At 41.0% G+C, this 15,463-nt stretch overlaps 1 protein-coding gene across 14 annotated transcripts in view; it reads left to right on the top strand.

The window, feature by feature from the left end:
• Window positions 1-14,751, top strand: part of THRB (thyroid hormone receptor beta) — a 165,850-nt gene extending 151,099 nt beyond the window's left edge. For 13 of the 14 annotated variants that reach the window (XM_082753502.1, XM_082753510.1, XM_082753509.1 and 10 more), the window contains 3 exons: window positions 2,957-3,103; window positions 7,346-7,604; window positions 9,083-14,751. In XM_082753502.1, coding sequence (XP_082609628.1) covers window positions 2,957-3,103; window positions 7,346-7,604; window positions 9,083-9,324 — 648 coding nt within the window. In that variant the 3' untranslated portion in view covers window positions 9,325-14,751. The remainder of the gene's footprint in view (window positions 1-2,956; window positions 3,104-7,345; window positions 7,605-9,082) is intronic. The other variant, XM_082753507.1, reaches the window with a different exon arrangement.
• Window positions 14,752-15,463: the final 712 nt, after the last annotated feature.

Genomic DNA, 15,463 nt, shown 5'->3' with positions numbered 1-15,463 from the left:
TTGTAGTCAGCGCTTACTTATTCTTGGCTGAGGTTCAATCTTTGATCAGACCACGTACTTCAAAAGATAAATAGCTTATTACTCAGTTCAGGCTTACCCAGCTGGATATTTCTAATGTGCTATGATAAGAAAAAGTAGAAAAATTGTTTCACTCCTGATTAACAGCGGTATCAGTCTATAATGTACAACATATCTGATTTATGTATTACATCTAGGAACAGTTGTCTTTATTAGGGACTAGCATGCAACATATTTAAAGCGTTGAAGAAAAAATGGCAAGTTTTAAATAGAAACTGATATTTTTAATTAATAAATTGTACTTCTGGTTTCCTTGTTCCAAAGTGAACACATTAATTAAAGTAAATTTGATGAAGAAAAATAAATTTCAATGAAAGTAGGATGATACCTACACTATCATATTGGGTTTGCAAACTACAAGAGGACTGAAGTTTTCAGCCTATACCTAAGGAACAGAAAATAAATGGTGATGCTCAGTCTTAGAAAAGAATTTATTTTTCTAAATCAATTTTTAAAGAAAATCCATGCAGAATACAGAATGCAGCACAAAAGAAAGATTATAGACTGCATGTCAGGAATACACAGGTGTCTTTAACAGCCTGGGTATACCAAATCAGATAGAGTATGTTCATTTTTTGCAAGCCTAGGTTCCTGCTGTCTAATCCACAATGGGAATCTTTACCCATTGTTAAATTGCAAGGAGAAACTTGATAACCAAAGCAGCTGATCCTTTTTGTAATGTTTTGTTAACTCCAGTGGCAGTGCCCAGATTTCTATATGAAAGGGCACACGTTCATAGTAGTGTGCTGTCAGGAAAACACAGCCAGTGGTCACCGGCAAGAAGCAACAGAGAAATTTCCAGTTTTCCTGCATAGCAAGGTTTGCTGCATGGGTTTTAGCAGGCCAAGAAGCTGAAACTATAACATCAGCTGCAGTGGTGCATGGTTATTTGGACAGGAGTACTGCTCTGTTGGTATCACCTGCTCTAGGATAAAACTGGGGAGACTGAGGTTGGGGTACAGGGATGAGGCAGGGCGTCAAGTGATGTAAGGACAGGGCTGTTGGGAGAGGGGCGAGGTGGAGCAGAGGCAGAGGTGGCAACTGAAATGGACAGTGCAGAAACCAGCGATGACCTCCACAGCTGGCTCTAGGCCAGACCAAACTGCTCTTGGTGCAGCCCTCGCTCCAGGCCCTCTGTGTATTTTTTCACTCATGCTGAAGCCCTAGAGTTTCAAGGTGAGTGTAGAGAGCAGCTCACTGACACCTTACAGTGAGCACAGAAGGGAAAGTCCAAGGTGGCCTGACAACTCCAGGCAGAGGGCTTTGAAAGCTCCCTGCCAGAAGCTGTTGAAGAGCAGGAGGAGCTGACTGCACACTCCAGGAGCTATGGGTCAGCCCTTTGGCAGATGAGGCTGGTCCTTCAACAGCAGGAGCTCCCTGGAGGTCTGGACCTCTTTCCTGTTGAGGTGAGTTAGGTGGCAAGGGCTCTCCAGCAGCATGCCCTTCTGGAGTGTGTTTGTTTTAGCTAGCCACTTGAATTCTTCTGGCTTTCCCAAGGCAATGCTGTATTCTCTTTTCTTCTCACTAACAATGTTATGCGTGGCTTCAGCTTTGGGTCTTCTTGCTTGGAAGTGAAGAATATTGTTTATCATGAGCACGCAGACAATGTGGTTTAGTTTCTCAAGATGCAGGGAAGGGGAGAGCCTAAAACTGGGATTATTTGAGCTTTTTAGCAGGAGAAGCCCATAGATAATTGAGCCCAGTCCTCTTCATTGTTCTTTTACAATTGGTTCTTGTTTTATTAGTGCACTGCTGAGTTTTTTCTTGAAAGAAGTTAGATTTGGATTCAGACTGATGACAGAGATGGGAAAGGATCTTTTATGATGTGTTACTTTAAAAAAAAAACTATCGCGCACAAGTTTTTGTTACAGGCAGCAGTTTCAGCACCATGAACTCCATCAGTCTTAAAGGCGTTGTTCTCTGGGTCTTGTCCCATTTTGAACTCTCTAACATGAACAAAATGGGACCTCTGCATAGTGTTTGGCAGGTCTTTTACAACTGCAAAGCTGCACTTAGCAAACAGAGGAACAGCTTTGTCTGTTTTAAAAATACACAGTAACATTGACAAACTGTCGTAGAATCGGAAGAATGTGTTGAAATGCAGTCAGAATGAAAAACATTCATCGTGGATTCTGGTCAAACCTATTTTATTATGTGTTCCTATTGAAATCTTCATAATAGATTTTTTTTTTTCTTGCTTGGAGAAGTCTTGGTCTGAAGTCATGCAGGAGGTGATTTTCAACCAGAATTTTACCCAGATGAGTTCAAATTCTAGTTAGCTTATCCAGACTAGCTTTACATTAGCCTGTTCTTAGTCATCAGTTGTTTTAGCCTGATTTTGGAAACAGGCCTTGACAATAGCCTGGAGCTCTGTGATATTGGGCAATCTGTTCTGGGAATGATTTCAGAACTTAGAGTAGGTGAAATAGCCCAGTACTGCAAAGCTCTGAGCATCTTCCAGGGGTGTAACAAGTCACCTCTGTTCCCTTTGCTTTTAGAGCAACTTGTGAGAAACTAATCACTTAAGAAACAAGATCATGCCTATATTTTAAAACAAAAAATGCATAAACTGCACCCACAAAATGTTCAGATAGAAGCACAGGGAAGAAACTGCATGTGCACAAAAATGCAGCTGCCCACACAGCATGGGGAGTGGCTTGCCAGTCCCCCATTTCCATGTGCAGTCTTATCTTTCACAAATGCTTTACAAACAAATTCACACTTTGTGGCATAATGGTCATAACTTAAAAAGTGGAGTTAAAAAATAGTATTATTTTTTATTTTAACTTATCTTTGTTGCCAAGCAGGACTTTTTAGAGTATCAAATGCTTGCTCGAAGATAGATTGTTCCTTTAAATATCTTTCTTGATATCCTTAGCCAGAAGACATTGGTCAAGCACCAATAGTTAATGCCCCAGAAGGTGGGAAAGTGGATTTAGAAGCCTTCAGCCAGTTTACAAAAATTATCACACCAGCGATTACAAGAGTGGTGGATTTTGCCAAAAAGTTGCCTATGTTTTGTGAGGTAAGAAAAATCCTTGCATCCCTCATTTACATAGCTGTGGTTATACTGTATTCAGAATACTGGCACTGAACTGTAACAGGTAGGACTTTACTTAAAAATCATAACACTTATAATTAAAAAAAAAAAAAAATCAAAATAGATGGGATTAGAATCATCTGGATTTTTATGAATTTTCTTTCTCCTGTGATTACTGAAATCCTGATTTTGTTCATCTGGAAGTTGTCATGGTTCATTAGGGACCTGAATGTCTTTAGAGGTAGCCTTGTACAAAGCAAATGAGCCAAAGGAAGTTGTCCAGAGGTATATTTGATACGTTTAATCAGATATTTTCACACACAATTCCCTCTGTGCTTTCCAGTTCCTTGGCAGGTTTAGTATTGTGGAGTTGGATCTACACAGTAACAAGTTCTTCAAATGCAGGAACGCACCCCTATCCAGGAATGGCACTTGCCTCATTGTATTCCCTAGGCATGTTTTTCCTAAATGAGGAGAGTGTGCGTATGAGAATCAGTTAAAGTAATGGGGTGTCATTCCAGGTAGATAGTCACATGTAAAATATACTCTAAATAGACTCAAATAGACTTGGCTGCACATTAGGAATACAGAGGCCCTAGGCTGATCTCATTTACACTGAGGTATCATTTTTAATGAAGGACCAGATGTAATGGCTGATGATATTTTTTCCTAGATTAAAAAATGTTATCGTAACTGCAGCCTGAGTGTAACTAAAAGAATATTTCAGTTGTAATAGGTGTAATAATTTTAAGTGTTGCTAATCCCTTAGGATCCACAACCGTGAAAGTTTTAACATGGAAATATCCCCAGTCCAGCCACGGAAGGATGCCTGCCTGCTCTCCCACACTGCAGAAAAACACTTGACTGCTGGAGAATGACCATGCTGAAGGAGTTCACTGGGCTCCCTAACATGGGAACGGCTTTTCCCTCTAATAAGTGAACAGTCAGGAAAGAAACATCAGTTAAGGCAGCCATAGCATTTTACTCTTCCATGGCTGGCAGCTTGTCTTTAAGGTCAGTCAAGGAGACCTATTTATGTCAGCTAATGGTCTTTACCTCCTCTGGCACCTACAGAGTAAGAAGAGCTAAATATCAATGGTTGGCATAGTGTAAATAGCTCTCCCTGGCTAATCTTAGCATTAGTTCCATCAGCCAACAGAGCATGAAATAGTGGCCCAGCATTAAGATTTGAAAAAACAAGGAACGTATCCGTAGATCAGCAGGCCCCTGCAGCATTCAGTGTCTGAGGGGAACTGTCTCCTCTGATTTAGTGTTTGTTGGTTAGAAGTCGCACTGACGTAACAAGGTAGTCTTTTTAATTTAGGAAGCTTTGGCAGTCACACACAGACTGCAGTGCCCATCTGACATCTCCTACCCCTCCTGGCTACCGTGGGCCCACTTGTGTCAGAGCTGAGCAGGAAGCATGGCTGAAGGAGTCAAGGAGTAGCTGGGCATGAACTCTGTAGGTTACACAGTTCGGCTAGGACAGGCTTTGCTTACAGCTGAGCCACTCTGTAAACCTGACACCCATACACCCATATACAGCGAGGTTTGACAGCAGAGTGAGGGGCAACTCATGGTGAAAAACAAGGGGATAGGACAGCTGTCCTGAGCTGTCAAATAGTTGCTGCTATAGCATAAAGAAAATGACAAGTGTTTGCTCCTTTTTGAAGGGGCACTGTCTTGTTGACTTTATTTCATACATTCATGTTTTTTAATCCATATCTTTTTCTTAGGAGGAATGCAGTATGGGCTATGGACTGGTTTATGAGAAAAAAAAAAAATCTCCTTTCTCTCATAGGACATACACAGCATTCAAGCATTGTCTCCATTCTTAATTTCCACACGGGCATAGGCTGAGAGTGCTGTATACCTCTGTGAAGGAGACTGACTAAGCAGAACTTAATCAGTTTGATGTGAGTTCAGGTGTCATGGGCATCAGTGATTCCACGTTGATTAAGTCTGAGTACACAACCTTACTAGGTAGCTCAGCTCAGCTCAGCTCAGCTCCACACACTGCATTACGTGTGAGTGATGGCTGCCAGGGTGTCCTGCTGGGGTCCTGCCTTTTGCATTTTCTCCCTACAGTGAGAAAAGGAAAGGACAACGTGTATCAGACATCGGTCACTTTTGTTTACCCCGCTCCTGGAGGGTGCTCTGGTTGCAGTGCTCAGTGATGGGTAGTATTAAAACTAGCATAGTTGGGAGCACAACTGAAGTTCAGGCCTCCTGTTTTTGGTAAATGCTGCTATTGGTAATAAGACCTGAGGCAGAGTGTCAGCCAAACAGGTGTCTAGTGTAGCCTTCAGAATTAGGAAAGAAATGATGGATGGGCAAAGTCAGATCACCTCTACAACAAATAATTTTTAAGAAGGTTCATGTAGGAAGAGAAGTTCTCTTTGGTTTAATGGCTCACTACTAAAACAGCTGAAGTGTCAAGTAATATCTTCCCTACTAGTGTCCATCTGGTTTTCTTCCCCCATTCTTCATTCTCCTCCTTAGGTTTTTTTCTTCATTTCTCTTTGATTCATCTCCCTTCCTTTCTCTCATGTCTGTTTTTCTCTGCAGGTACCTTTTCTTGTATCTCTCATGGTTGCTCACTTTTTTCTGTTTTCTTTTTTTTTTTCTTTTTTTCATTTCTTTTTTCTTTTCCCTACTTTGGTCTCAGCAGCCAAGCAGCGGTGGTGTCGTTGGGTAACAAGACTGCCCCTGTGTCTGTGCAGCCTTCCACACACTACCGCTGAGCTGAGTGTGATCCTCAGATAAAGTGATTGCCCTGAACAGGATGAGTCATTTTTCTTATATATCAAGCACTTTACACCTGAAGTTGCCATTGCTGGAAAAATAGCTGCATGATTCAATGACTTTTCTGACTGTGGCTGGCTTTGTGCTTTAAACTCTTCTCTAACAAGCAGCTGCTTTCCTCTTGTGTTAGATAACTGTCTGGCATCCACTCTCCATGGTTTTACACCAAATAAATGCAATTGCTTTGTGAGTGCACAGTTGCCCCATAAACTTACAGTGTTTTGTGGTTTGTTTTGTTGAGTGTTTTTTTTTTTCATCTTGAATTGAAATTCAGGTAAATATAACTTGATATGAATCAGAAACGAAAGAATGTTTGCCTTCTTTCAATCCAAGTAGATACAAGTCACTTTTTCACGTGTGACTCTTTGCTGTTCATTTAGTGACAATCTCAAAATAGCCTTGTTTTTGTTTTGTTTTGTTTTTTACTATTTTTGCTATTATTGGACTACCTATGTAAACATGAAGACATGCTTCACAGAACGCATTCTCCTAATGTGTCAACAACCTGGTAATACTTTATAAAAACAGAACCTACCTCTGCCAGTTTGGACACCTTACTGTTTTTTAAGACACGGAAGAGACAAGTCTTGCCACATGCCCTGAAGATCACAGCTTATGCACCAGCATAAAAGCTGGACTCATGCCATAGATTTTTTTGTCTGTCCAGCAATAATATGGGGAGCCTAGGGAGGTCAGCCTTACTAGGATAAATATAGCTTGATAACTTGCGTTGTTTGAAATGGACAGAGAATTCATAGCACATGCCTCACTGACTGAGATACCTCTTTTAGATTTAAAAATATATATATTTCATTCTGTTTATTTACAAAGCAGCCCACTCTTCTGGACCCTCCCAAACATCTTCCACTCTCGTCAGGTGAGAAATCAGCATGGCTGGCAGTGAGTTTGACTGGGCCTTTACCAGCCCCAATTATAGGTCATTCTGTTAGGCCAAGTTATCAGCTGGGGGAGCTCAGGAGTGGCAGAGAGGAACCTCTCAGACTAAACCTTCTTAAGGTTTTTTGGACTTAATTTTATAACATTCTTACAAACTAAGAGGTCTCATGGAAAGGAGTACTTCTGAAAGTTGGGTCACTTTACCTGAGTATCTGCACCGATCTGGTTTGCTGTGAGTATCTTGCCAAGGTCCACTTCCCTATCACTGTGTTATCACTAGATTTCCTAAGGGTACGTGAGGGTGTTAACCTGCCAGGAGTTTCTGAAAGCAGGAATGAGAGTGTTGGAGTTTTAAGAGGTGTTCTTGAACTAGCTGGTCAGCAGCACGTTTGTAGGGAGACTGCTGTATGCATGGTAGTGCCCTGGGATGTTAAATGTGGATTCATGGTCAAGAATTTGCTGTAGTTGTAAATCAGTTTGGTTTGAAAAACACATATTTTTCTTTACCATTTATGATTTCTGCAGCTGCCATGTGAAGACCAGATCATCCTTCTGAAAGGCTGCTGTATGGAGATAATGTCCCTCCGAGCAGCAGTTCGCTATGACCCCGAGAGTGAGACTTTAACGCTAAATGGGGAGATGGCGGTGACGAGGGGCCAGCTGAAAAATGGGGGTCTTGGCGTAGTGTCTGATGCCATTTTTGACCTGGGCATGTCTCTTTCTTCATTTAACCTGGATGACACCGAGGTTGCCCTTCTTCAGGCTGTTCTGCTCATGTCGTCAGGTGAGAACAGAAATATATGGGGGCCCCAATCATTCTGAAACTCTTTAGTCTTTGTCACAGGTCTCTCTTTAAAGAAATGGGGCATGTTAGATCTTGTAGTGCTGATCGGAGTAATATAGGTAAAATTCTTTCTCAAAATATTGATGCATTTTAAAATCAGTTTCGTGAGCACGAGGAAAAAAGGGTATTCAGAGAGACAGGCATGGAAGTGGCTTTGGTGACACATCTAGCTTGGTTTAGTGACTTAACGGGGAAGCAGGAGTGATCATCAGAAAGATCTGGTTCTGAGCCAGTTTGCCTTGACTAGAAAACTGCTAATTTAGCAACACTTGTCCTTACAGTAAGTTCTCTGTCCCCCTAAGTACTGTCATGCACTAGGTGAGAAGTACAGTTAATATGCATTTCCAACAGTCTCACACGCTTAGTTTGACCTTTGTTTTTTCCTACTTAACAGCACCCCCGCTTGCTAACTGGCATTTGAGAGCTGTGTTGATTCCCTGCACTGGGACTGTTTTAGCTGGTCTCTTGGTGACGTGATACACAAGCAGCATAGACCGTTTCGTATGATTTCCAAAGAGTTTCTTTCCTTCTCAGATCAAATATGTTTTTAAATATGCTTCCCCTGACTGTGCCAGCCCAAAGAGGAAATTCCATTCTTGGGCAGTGGCAGATTTGGCAAGGCTTTGTTTTAAGACCACTTTGAAGACTGGACACTGAGTAATAGTACACAGACAGCGATTAACGAGAATTAACTTTGTCTTCAAAACAGAAGGGTTTCCACATTCATCACAACACAGCACTTGACATTCCCAATCAAAACATTTTGATTTCTTTTTAGTTCCCTACACAGTGATACACAAACGGAGTTTCAGAAGGCAGTTCAGAAGACCTGCTTGCCTAGAACTGTCTCCTGAAAGGTGACCTGTGAAAGGAACTTTTCCAGCACTCACATGGGAGCTGATTCAAACACTCTGCCAAACTTTTGGCATTTATTGTTCTGCGGTGCTCCATAACAGTTTCCTTTGCAGCTCACTTGTGGATCAAAGATTGATCAAAGCCTTGCAGGCTGTAGTGAAACAGATGGGAAAGAACTGTAATTCAGATATCTGACAAGGAAATATTTTGGTTATTAGTTGTTTTACAGTAAGATATATATAGAAGCCTTGTCTGAGATCAAGGATATGCTGCTCCAGTCTCTGCAAGGAAACACTTCCCAAACAGCTATTTACAAGAAGATGGGCTAAATAGACAAAGGATGAAGAAAGGAAGGATTATCTCCTTGTTCTATCAAGGGTAGTACTGGGGCACATGTAAATGAGATGCCCAGGGTCAAAGAAGTTGTTGTGTCAGAGCAGATGTCCTTGGCCTCCATCTTTTCTTTTCTTATGAGAGAATCTTCCTATTTTGCCTAATTTGTGATCAATAATTCCTTAAAGTAAACGAGTTTTAATGATAATTCTGTTTCTTTGTATCTGCAGATCGCCCAGGCCTTGTTTGTGTCGAGAGGATAGAAAAGTGTCAAGAGGGTTTCCTCCTGGCATTTGAACACTACATTAATTACAGAAAACACCATGTTGCACACTTTTGGCCAAAACTGCTGATGAAAGTGACAGATCTGCGAATGATTGGAGCCTGCCATGCCAGCCGCTTCCTGCACATGAAGGTGGAGTGCCCCACAGAACTCTTCCCTCCGTTGTTCCTGGAGGTGTTTGAGGATTAGAGAGACTGGAGCAGTCCTCCGCACCCCTGTCGCACTACTGGCTGTCATTTCATTCCATTGCCCAGCTCTTCTCACCCTTGTTTGTTCTTCTTTTGTTCTCTTCTGATTCTTGAGGTGGGGTTGGGTTTTTGTTTGTTTTTGTTTATTTGGGGTTGCTGGGGGCAGTTGCATACACATGGATGAAAACGTCCCTTTAATGCAGGTACTTGTGACTATTGCAATTTGTTCTTCGGTCCTTTGATGTGAACGCTTTGACAGCTTAACAGTGAAAATACAAACAGACCAGTCTCATTCACCAGCACTTGCGTGGTCACCAGCTCACATGCATCATTGCTTGGAAGTTATGGGAGATTAATTGAAGTGGCAGAAAATAAATTGGCCTCCAAGTTAAAACAGCTATTGTTAATTTGATCCTGGCAATTCTGTCTAGTATTACCTCACTTTGCAGGGCGCAAGTGACAATTTAATGCAATGAAATGTCCAGTCTTCATGATTGTTTCTATTGTGACAATTACCATTATGATCTAGGATCTTCATCACCATTATGATCCCATCATTATCTGAGGATCGTTCCAATGGATGCAGTAAAACCATGCCCCATAAATCAAGTATCTAGAAAATGCAGAGTGGTAAAAGGGACTGATTTATTTTTTTCCACGTGTATAAGAAAGTAAGATCCTTCAGTTCTTACTGTGTTCAAACTCCAGATAACTTCACTGGTAGGTCTGTTTGAGTAAGGAGGGAAATTCAGTCCTCTGAGATGCTTCTTCCTGAGAGTGGGGTGATTTGCTTGTGCTGAGGTGTGTGGATAATTCAGCGCTCAGAAGGAGTAGGCTGCTTGTCAGGATAGCAGGATTTCCTCAGAATTATTCAGGGATGTAAGTGATCACAGAATGATGACAAGGAGACTGAAACATATGGGATGACCATCAGATGGAACAAAAACCAGTTGTGTTATTAATAACACTCGAAACTGTACAGCTTTATCCCAGTAATACAAATAGCATTGCTTGGCAGTAATCTTTTGTTTTATATATATATATAAAGTTTATATGCACGTATATATATATAATTTTATATATATATAATTACAAATCTTCAGCAGATGTCTTAAACATTTTTCCATATTTTTGTTCTTTTTCTCTCTCTCTCTCTCTCCTTCTTTCACTCTCTCTTGTGTGTGTGTATGTTTATGTGTGTTGATCAGCTAGGTTCTCCCTCCTCGGTGTGCGTATGTGTTTTGTTCAGCTAGTTTCTCACTTGATTCCTTCAAATAATTTATTTCCACTAACTGCACTAGCAGGAACTGAACTGAGCAAAGACAGGATGTCCTGCTGCCAAAATCTGCAAGCCAGTATTCACAATACTGGAATGTTTGGAGGCCTGTAATGAGGGCATTATAGGTAGAGGTTCCGTTCTGTCATCCATCTCTTTTCAGGGGCTTTGTCCCTGGATTTTAAAAACTTGATATTAAAACATTCTCTGAATTTGTATGATACATCAAAAGCATTCTTCTGTTCTTCCTGGGAACTCAGAGACTTAGTTCATCTATTTCGCACTTCCTCATATCCCACATTCTTTTGTGTTGTGCATTCATTTGTACCAGTTTCTGTCTCTGCTATTTATTGATATATTTGCCTGGCGAGTCAATGGGCATTGTTAGGGTGGTTGTGTTGGCTTTCAAAGCTCATGGCCCATATCTAAACCAATACGTTACACATTTATCCCCTCATGAGACCATGTTACTCAGGAAAATTTAATCTTACAGGTGGAACACAGAATATATGTGCCAGAGGTTAAACTATTTTCACCTCTGTTTCCCTTTATCGCTGATAAAGTGTTTGGAGTGCTATTGGCTCTTCTTTCAGGGTTGTGGAATCTTGTTTTCCCTGTTCTTTGATAACATATGCACCTGTAGTGAGTTGTGAGCATTGATGTTATTCCTTACAGGTTGTGCACGTAATTTCGTGAGAATATAAAACTCAATGGCATGCTCAGGGCTTTTTGCAGGTAGCAAGTAGGCAGGCCATTGGAAATTAGTCTTTAAATGCTTGCTGGAGTTGAAGAACCTCTGTCATGAGCTGTTTGCTCCATCTCAAAATGTGTGCTAACACCATTCTCTACCCAAATTCCTGGTAGAGTGCTATGTCTTGGGGACAAGGAGCTGGAAACTCTCCTGCTTTTTGGAACAAGAGACCAGACAACTTGATGACCTTGCTTGTATTTGGTTCTGCAATCTCAGATGGGCAGCATTTGCAGTCAGTAAAGAGTATTAGATACCTGATTTGGGGTTGGCTTGATAGGACACTGATAGTATATTGGAAGAGCACAAAACCAGCCAATCCATTACTGGCATCTATACCCCAAATGGCTCTCAAAAATGAGTCTCAAAAGTGTGTCTTTTGGAGTTCTGTACTGCCAGAGCATGGAGTTCCTTCTGAAGCCTGTCTGAGTATCTCACCTAATAGCTAAATGTGAGCTTGAGTTGGTGTACAAGTTTTTGACTGTGCTGCAGATGAGACCACAGAGAAAAAATGTCATTTTCTCCTGGTCATTCACGGTGACCTCACTACTAGCCTTTTTTTCCTTGAGCTTCAGTTCCTAGAGTCACATTGCTACTTGAGAGATTCAGTCTCTCATTAAGATCAACAATTCTCATCCTTTGGGTTATAAAGAAAATCAGTAGCCTAAATTGGAAGTCACTACCCAAAAGTGACTTCTCGTCACTTTTGTAACAACTGAGGCCACCACTACTGGCCTTTGAACACTTGGGAGTGTCAGGACTGCATTAATCAAAAAATAAAAAAAGGTCACATATTAGAAGAAATGTGAGAGTTACTGGACTGACATGGGGAAACAGCGAGAGATGAAGGAACTTGCAACACCCTGGACGGAGCTGCAGTTTGAGGCACTGCTGAGAATTGATGCTTTGCACACAGGCTGCTGTAAAAATAATTGCTCATACAGGAACTTATCTCCAAAGGTGACCAAAGCAAATTACAAAGTTTTAAAACACAGCCTGTATAAATGGATGTCTGAATTCAAGCATGTAAGCTGCATTTAGGCATCCAAGCTAATGGCCTGACTTTCCAAGATGCAGATGCAGCTTGGGGTTGTGCTTAATCAGGGTTCAGAAAACCAGACCTCCTTTCTTAGGTGATTGCAGATGGGCCGAAGTGCCTAATATTAGGCGACCAACTTTGAATAGTTCAGCAGTGCTTTAAGCAGTAAGGACATATGTCGACATACTTTTCTAGCTTTTTAGATTACATTGGAATCTGGCTCTGATTAACAGGGGGATTAGTAATATTCCTCAATTGAAAACTAAGACCTAGCTCTTAGTCTGACAGATTTGATGTCCTGACATCTAATGGCCTCTGATCTCCTACCAGTCTTATTTGTGTGTCTTCAGTGACTTCCTTAGTCTGACTCCTGATCTACATGATCATGAGAGCAAAAATAAAACCCATGAGGATGCTCTTGCAGACTCGTACTAGTGGATTTGACCTCAGTCCTGCAATGACTTACCTGCTTCTATATAGCAGTGGTCTCAGGCCACTGTAGAATTGAGCCACTGGATTTACCACCTGTGTGGCAGACATCAGTACTGCAGATACAGTCAGCAGCGTTTGTAGGACCTGGCCTTTTGAGGGAAACAACAAACGGGCACTTTACAGTGCAGTCCAGCATCTTGTTTCTGACGGTGCCACACAACCCTCATTTTTGCTTTGTGGTCTATGTGGGGTTGTTGCATAGAAGATTCTTCCTCTCAAACCTGATGGCCATCCTTCATGGTTTTGCCCTGGGTAACACGTGCATTTAGATGCCCATTTCATGTGTAATCTCAGTTAAGTTATGATATTTATAATAACACATATAGTGCGTGATAATGATTTTTGTTTACATTCTGCCAAAATGTAGGTGTTAGAGTTAGACCTCTGAGGCCCAAAACCATCCTTGAGCAAAGTGCTTGCTTCTTCAGAGGCAGGCATCAGAAAGAGAAAAAAAAATTGTCCAGAAAGACCATTTGTGTCCGAAATCTGCCAAGACAGGGCTGTTGATCACAAGCAGAGCATGTCATCGCTAGTGATGTATTTTTATGCTATGGAACTCTAACCTGTATATGTCATATTGACTTTTTGCTGCATGAATCATAAATTATAAAAATCAGTCTTACAGTTTTGAGATGTAGCCAGCATTCCTAAGGCTAAACCTTTTTCATTGACAGAATCGAAATCCACAACCAAGGAATATATTCCTCTCACTGTGAGAGCAATTGAAAGTGTTCAACATTTATCTTTTCACAAAGGAAGAGGCAACAGGACCTCTTAATGTGTCTTGTTATTGTGATCATCTGGAAATGATTGCCAGACGTTTCCTTTTGATATAGCAATGAAGTGATCCGTATTTAAATTTTATAGAGAGAAACTTTATTCTAGTGTGATAGAGATTTATTTTCCACTTAAAGATTCAAAACAGTGTGAGCACATTTTTTTACTATGGTATATTTTTGCTTTAAAATTAAAAACAACAAAAAAAAAAAGGTTTGGCCTTATCACAAAGTTTTAGTGTGTCGTATAGATGTTAGCAAATGCAAAGAGTATGCATTATTTGTGTGTATCCACATTGACTGATGTCGCCTTCGAAAAGCAATATTGTGCAGGTAATAAGTTGTTTGTGACTGTCCATTGCACAGTTTACCTTCTTTAAAAGCTAACCTTGTTTATGCACAAGACAATCAAATGTAAATCTACATCAGCACCCAGGTGTAGATTAAATTTATGTAAATTACTGAGCACAATGTAAAACATTAAAAGACACTTTATTTAATTACACATTTAATGTTGGTAAAGATAGTATCAGGGCATGAACTAGCTGACATACTGTAATTTCTTTTTCTCTTTTCCTACTTCCTTAGCACTCTTCAGTTTTAGTTTGCTCATAAATACATCAAATTAGTCATTCATCTTTTTTTTTTTTTTTTTTTTTTTTTTTTTTTTTGAAGAGAAGGGTGGTTTGGGTTGTTTATTTGTTTTTATAAAGTTAGTTGGGAGGATTTCTTACTTTGTCTACGAGGTTTGTGGGTTTTGCTTATTTGGTTTATTTTTTTTATATCAGTTTCGTGCCCTGAGGGTAAGGCAAACATTACACAGTACAGTAAAAAACAAAATACCTTGGATGATGTATTTTTTTGCAAACAGTGTTAAGAGTTATGCTAGATTGGTAATATTTTTTCAGCCTAAAATATATTAAAAAAAAAATCTGTGATCACAAATGTTTTAAACTATCTAAAGAGAAAATTTGTATATTTGGGGGAAGAAAATAATTTTTACATAGCTTTTGTATGCAGATATTAAAATGTAATTATGAATATAGTGGGCATAGATAACTGTGTAAGCTTGAATTCTAAAAAAGAAAAAGCTTATAACCGAATGGTGGTCCTGGTCTCTCTTTCTCTTTGTCCCAGGCTGTTAGTCAGTTGTCACACACTTCCAAGCTGCTGGCATGGGAGGAGTAGGGCACAGAGCAAAGTGTGGTGTTGTCACTAATCCGTTCACGTTTCTCTCCTTCTGCATCCCTTTCATCACTTATCTGCTCTCTTATCTCCTCCCTTGGGCACCCAGCCGATGACTTTCACTTCCCTGCTCTTTACATCAGCCAAACGTAACTCCCTGTGGAGAACTGACTCTTGATTTATGTCTCACCAATTACAGATGCTAAGGGAACGTCCTTTCTGTCCGTGTTCCCAGTCTAGACAGGGCTTCTGTGACATGAGTGGTAGGCTCCCTGACTCCTCACGCCTTCCGTACCTCAGTCAGCCGCTACCTGTGGAGAAGACCTCCTCGTTCAGATGTCCTGTCTTCCCTCATACTCCTTTACAGTGTTGATTTCTCCTCCCCTTCTTGCCCCCCTTGGCAAGAGGAGCAAGACCTAGGCCCAGGCCCAGGTGGTTTCTTGGCCTGTCCCAAACGCAACTGCTTCACCGTGACTTTGTGGACTGGCTGCCTGTTCATGCTCATGGTGTCCTTCCAAGCATGGTGCCAAGCTCCCTGCCCTTCCCCTGTGCCAGGCTTCATGTCCCCGAGGGCTTCTTCCCCTGCTGCCCATGGGAGTGGGACCTGGCTACAAAGGCAGAGGC

Source organism: Aythya marila (assembly GCF_965140915.1).
Source record: "Aythya marila genome assembly, chromosome: 2".
In the NCBI taxonomy this organism is placed as follows: domain Eukaryota; kingdom Metazoa; phylum Chordata; class Aves; order Anseriformes; family Anatidae; genus Aythya; species Aythya marila.
The sequence above is the reverse complement of the archived record's forward strand: the minus strand, read 5'-3'. Positions and strand labels throughout refer to the sequence as shown.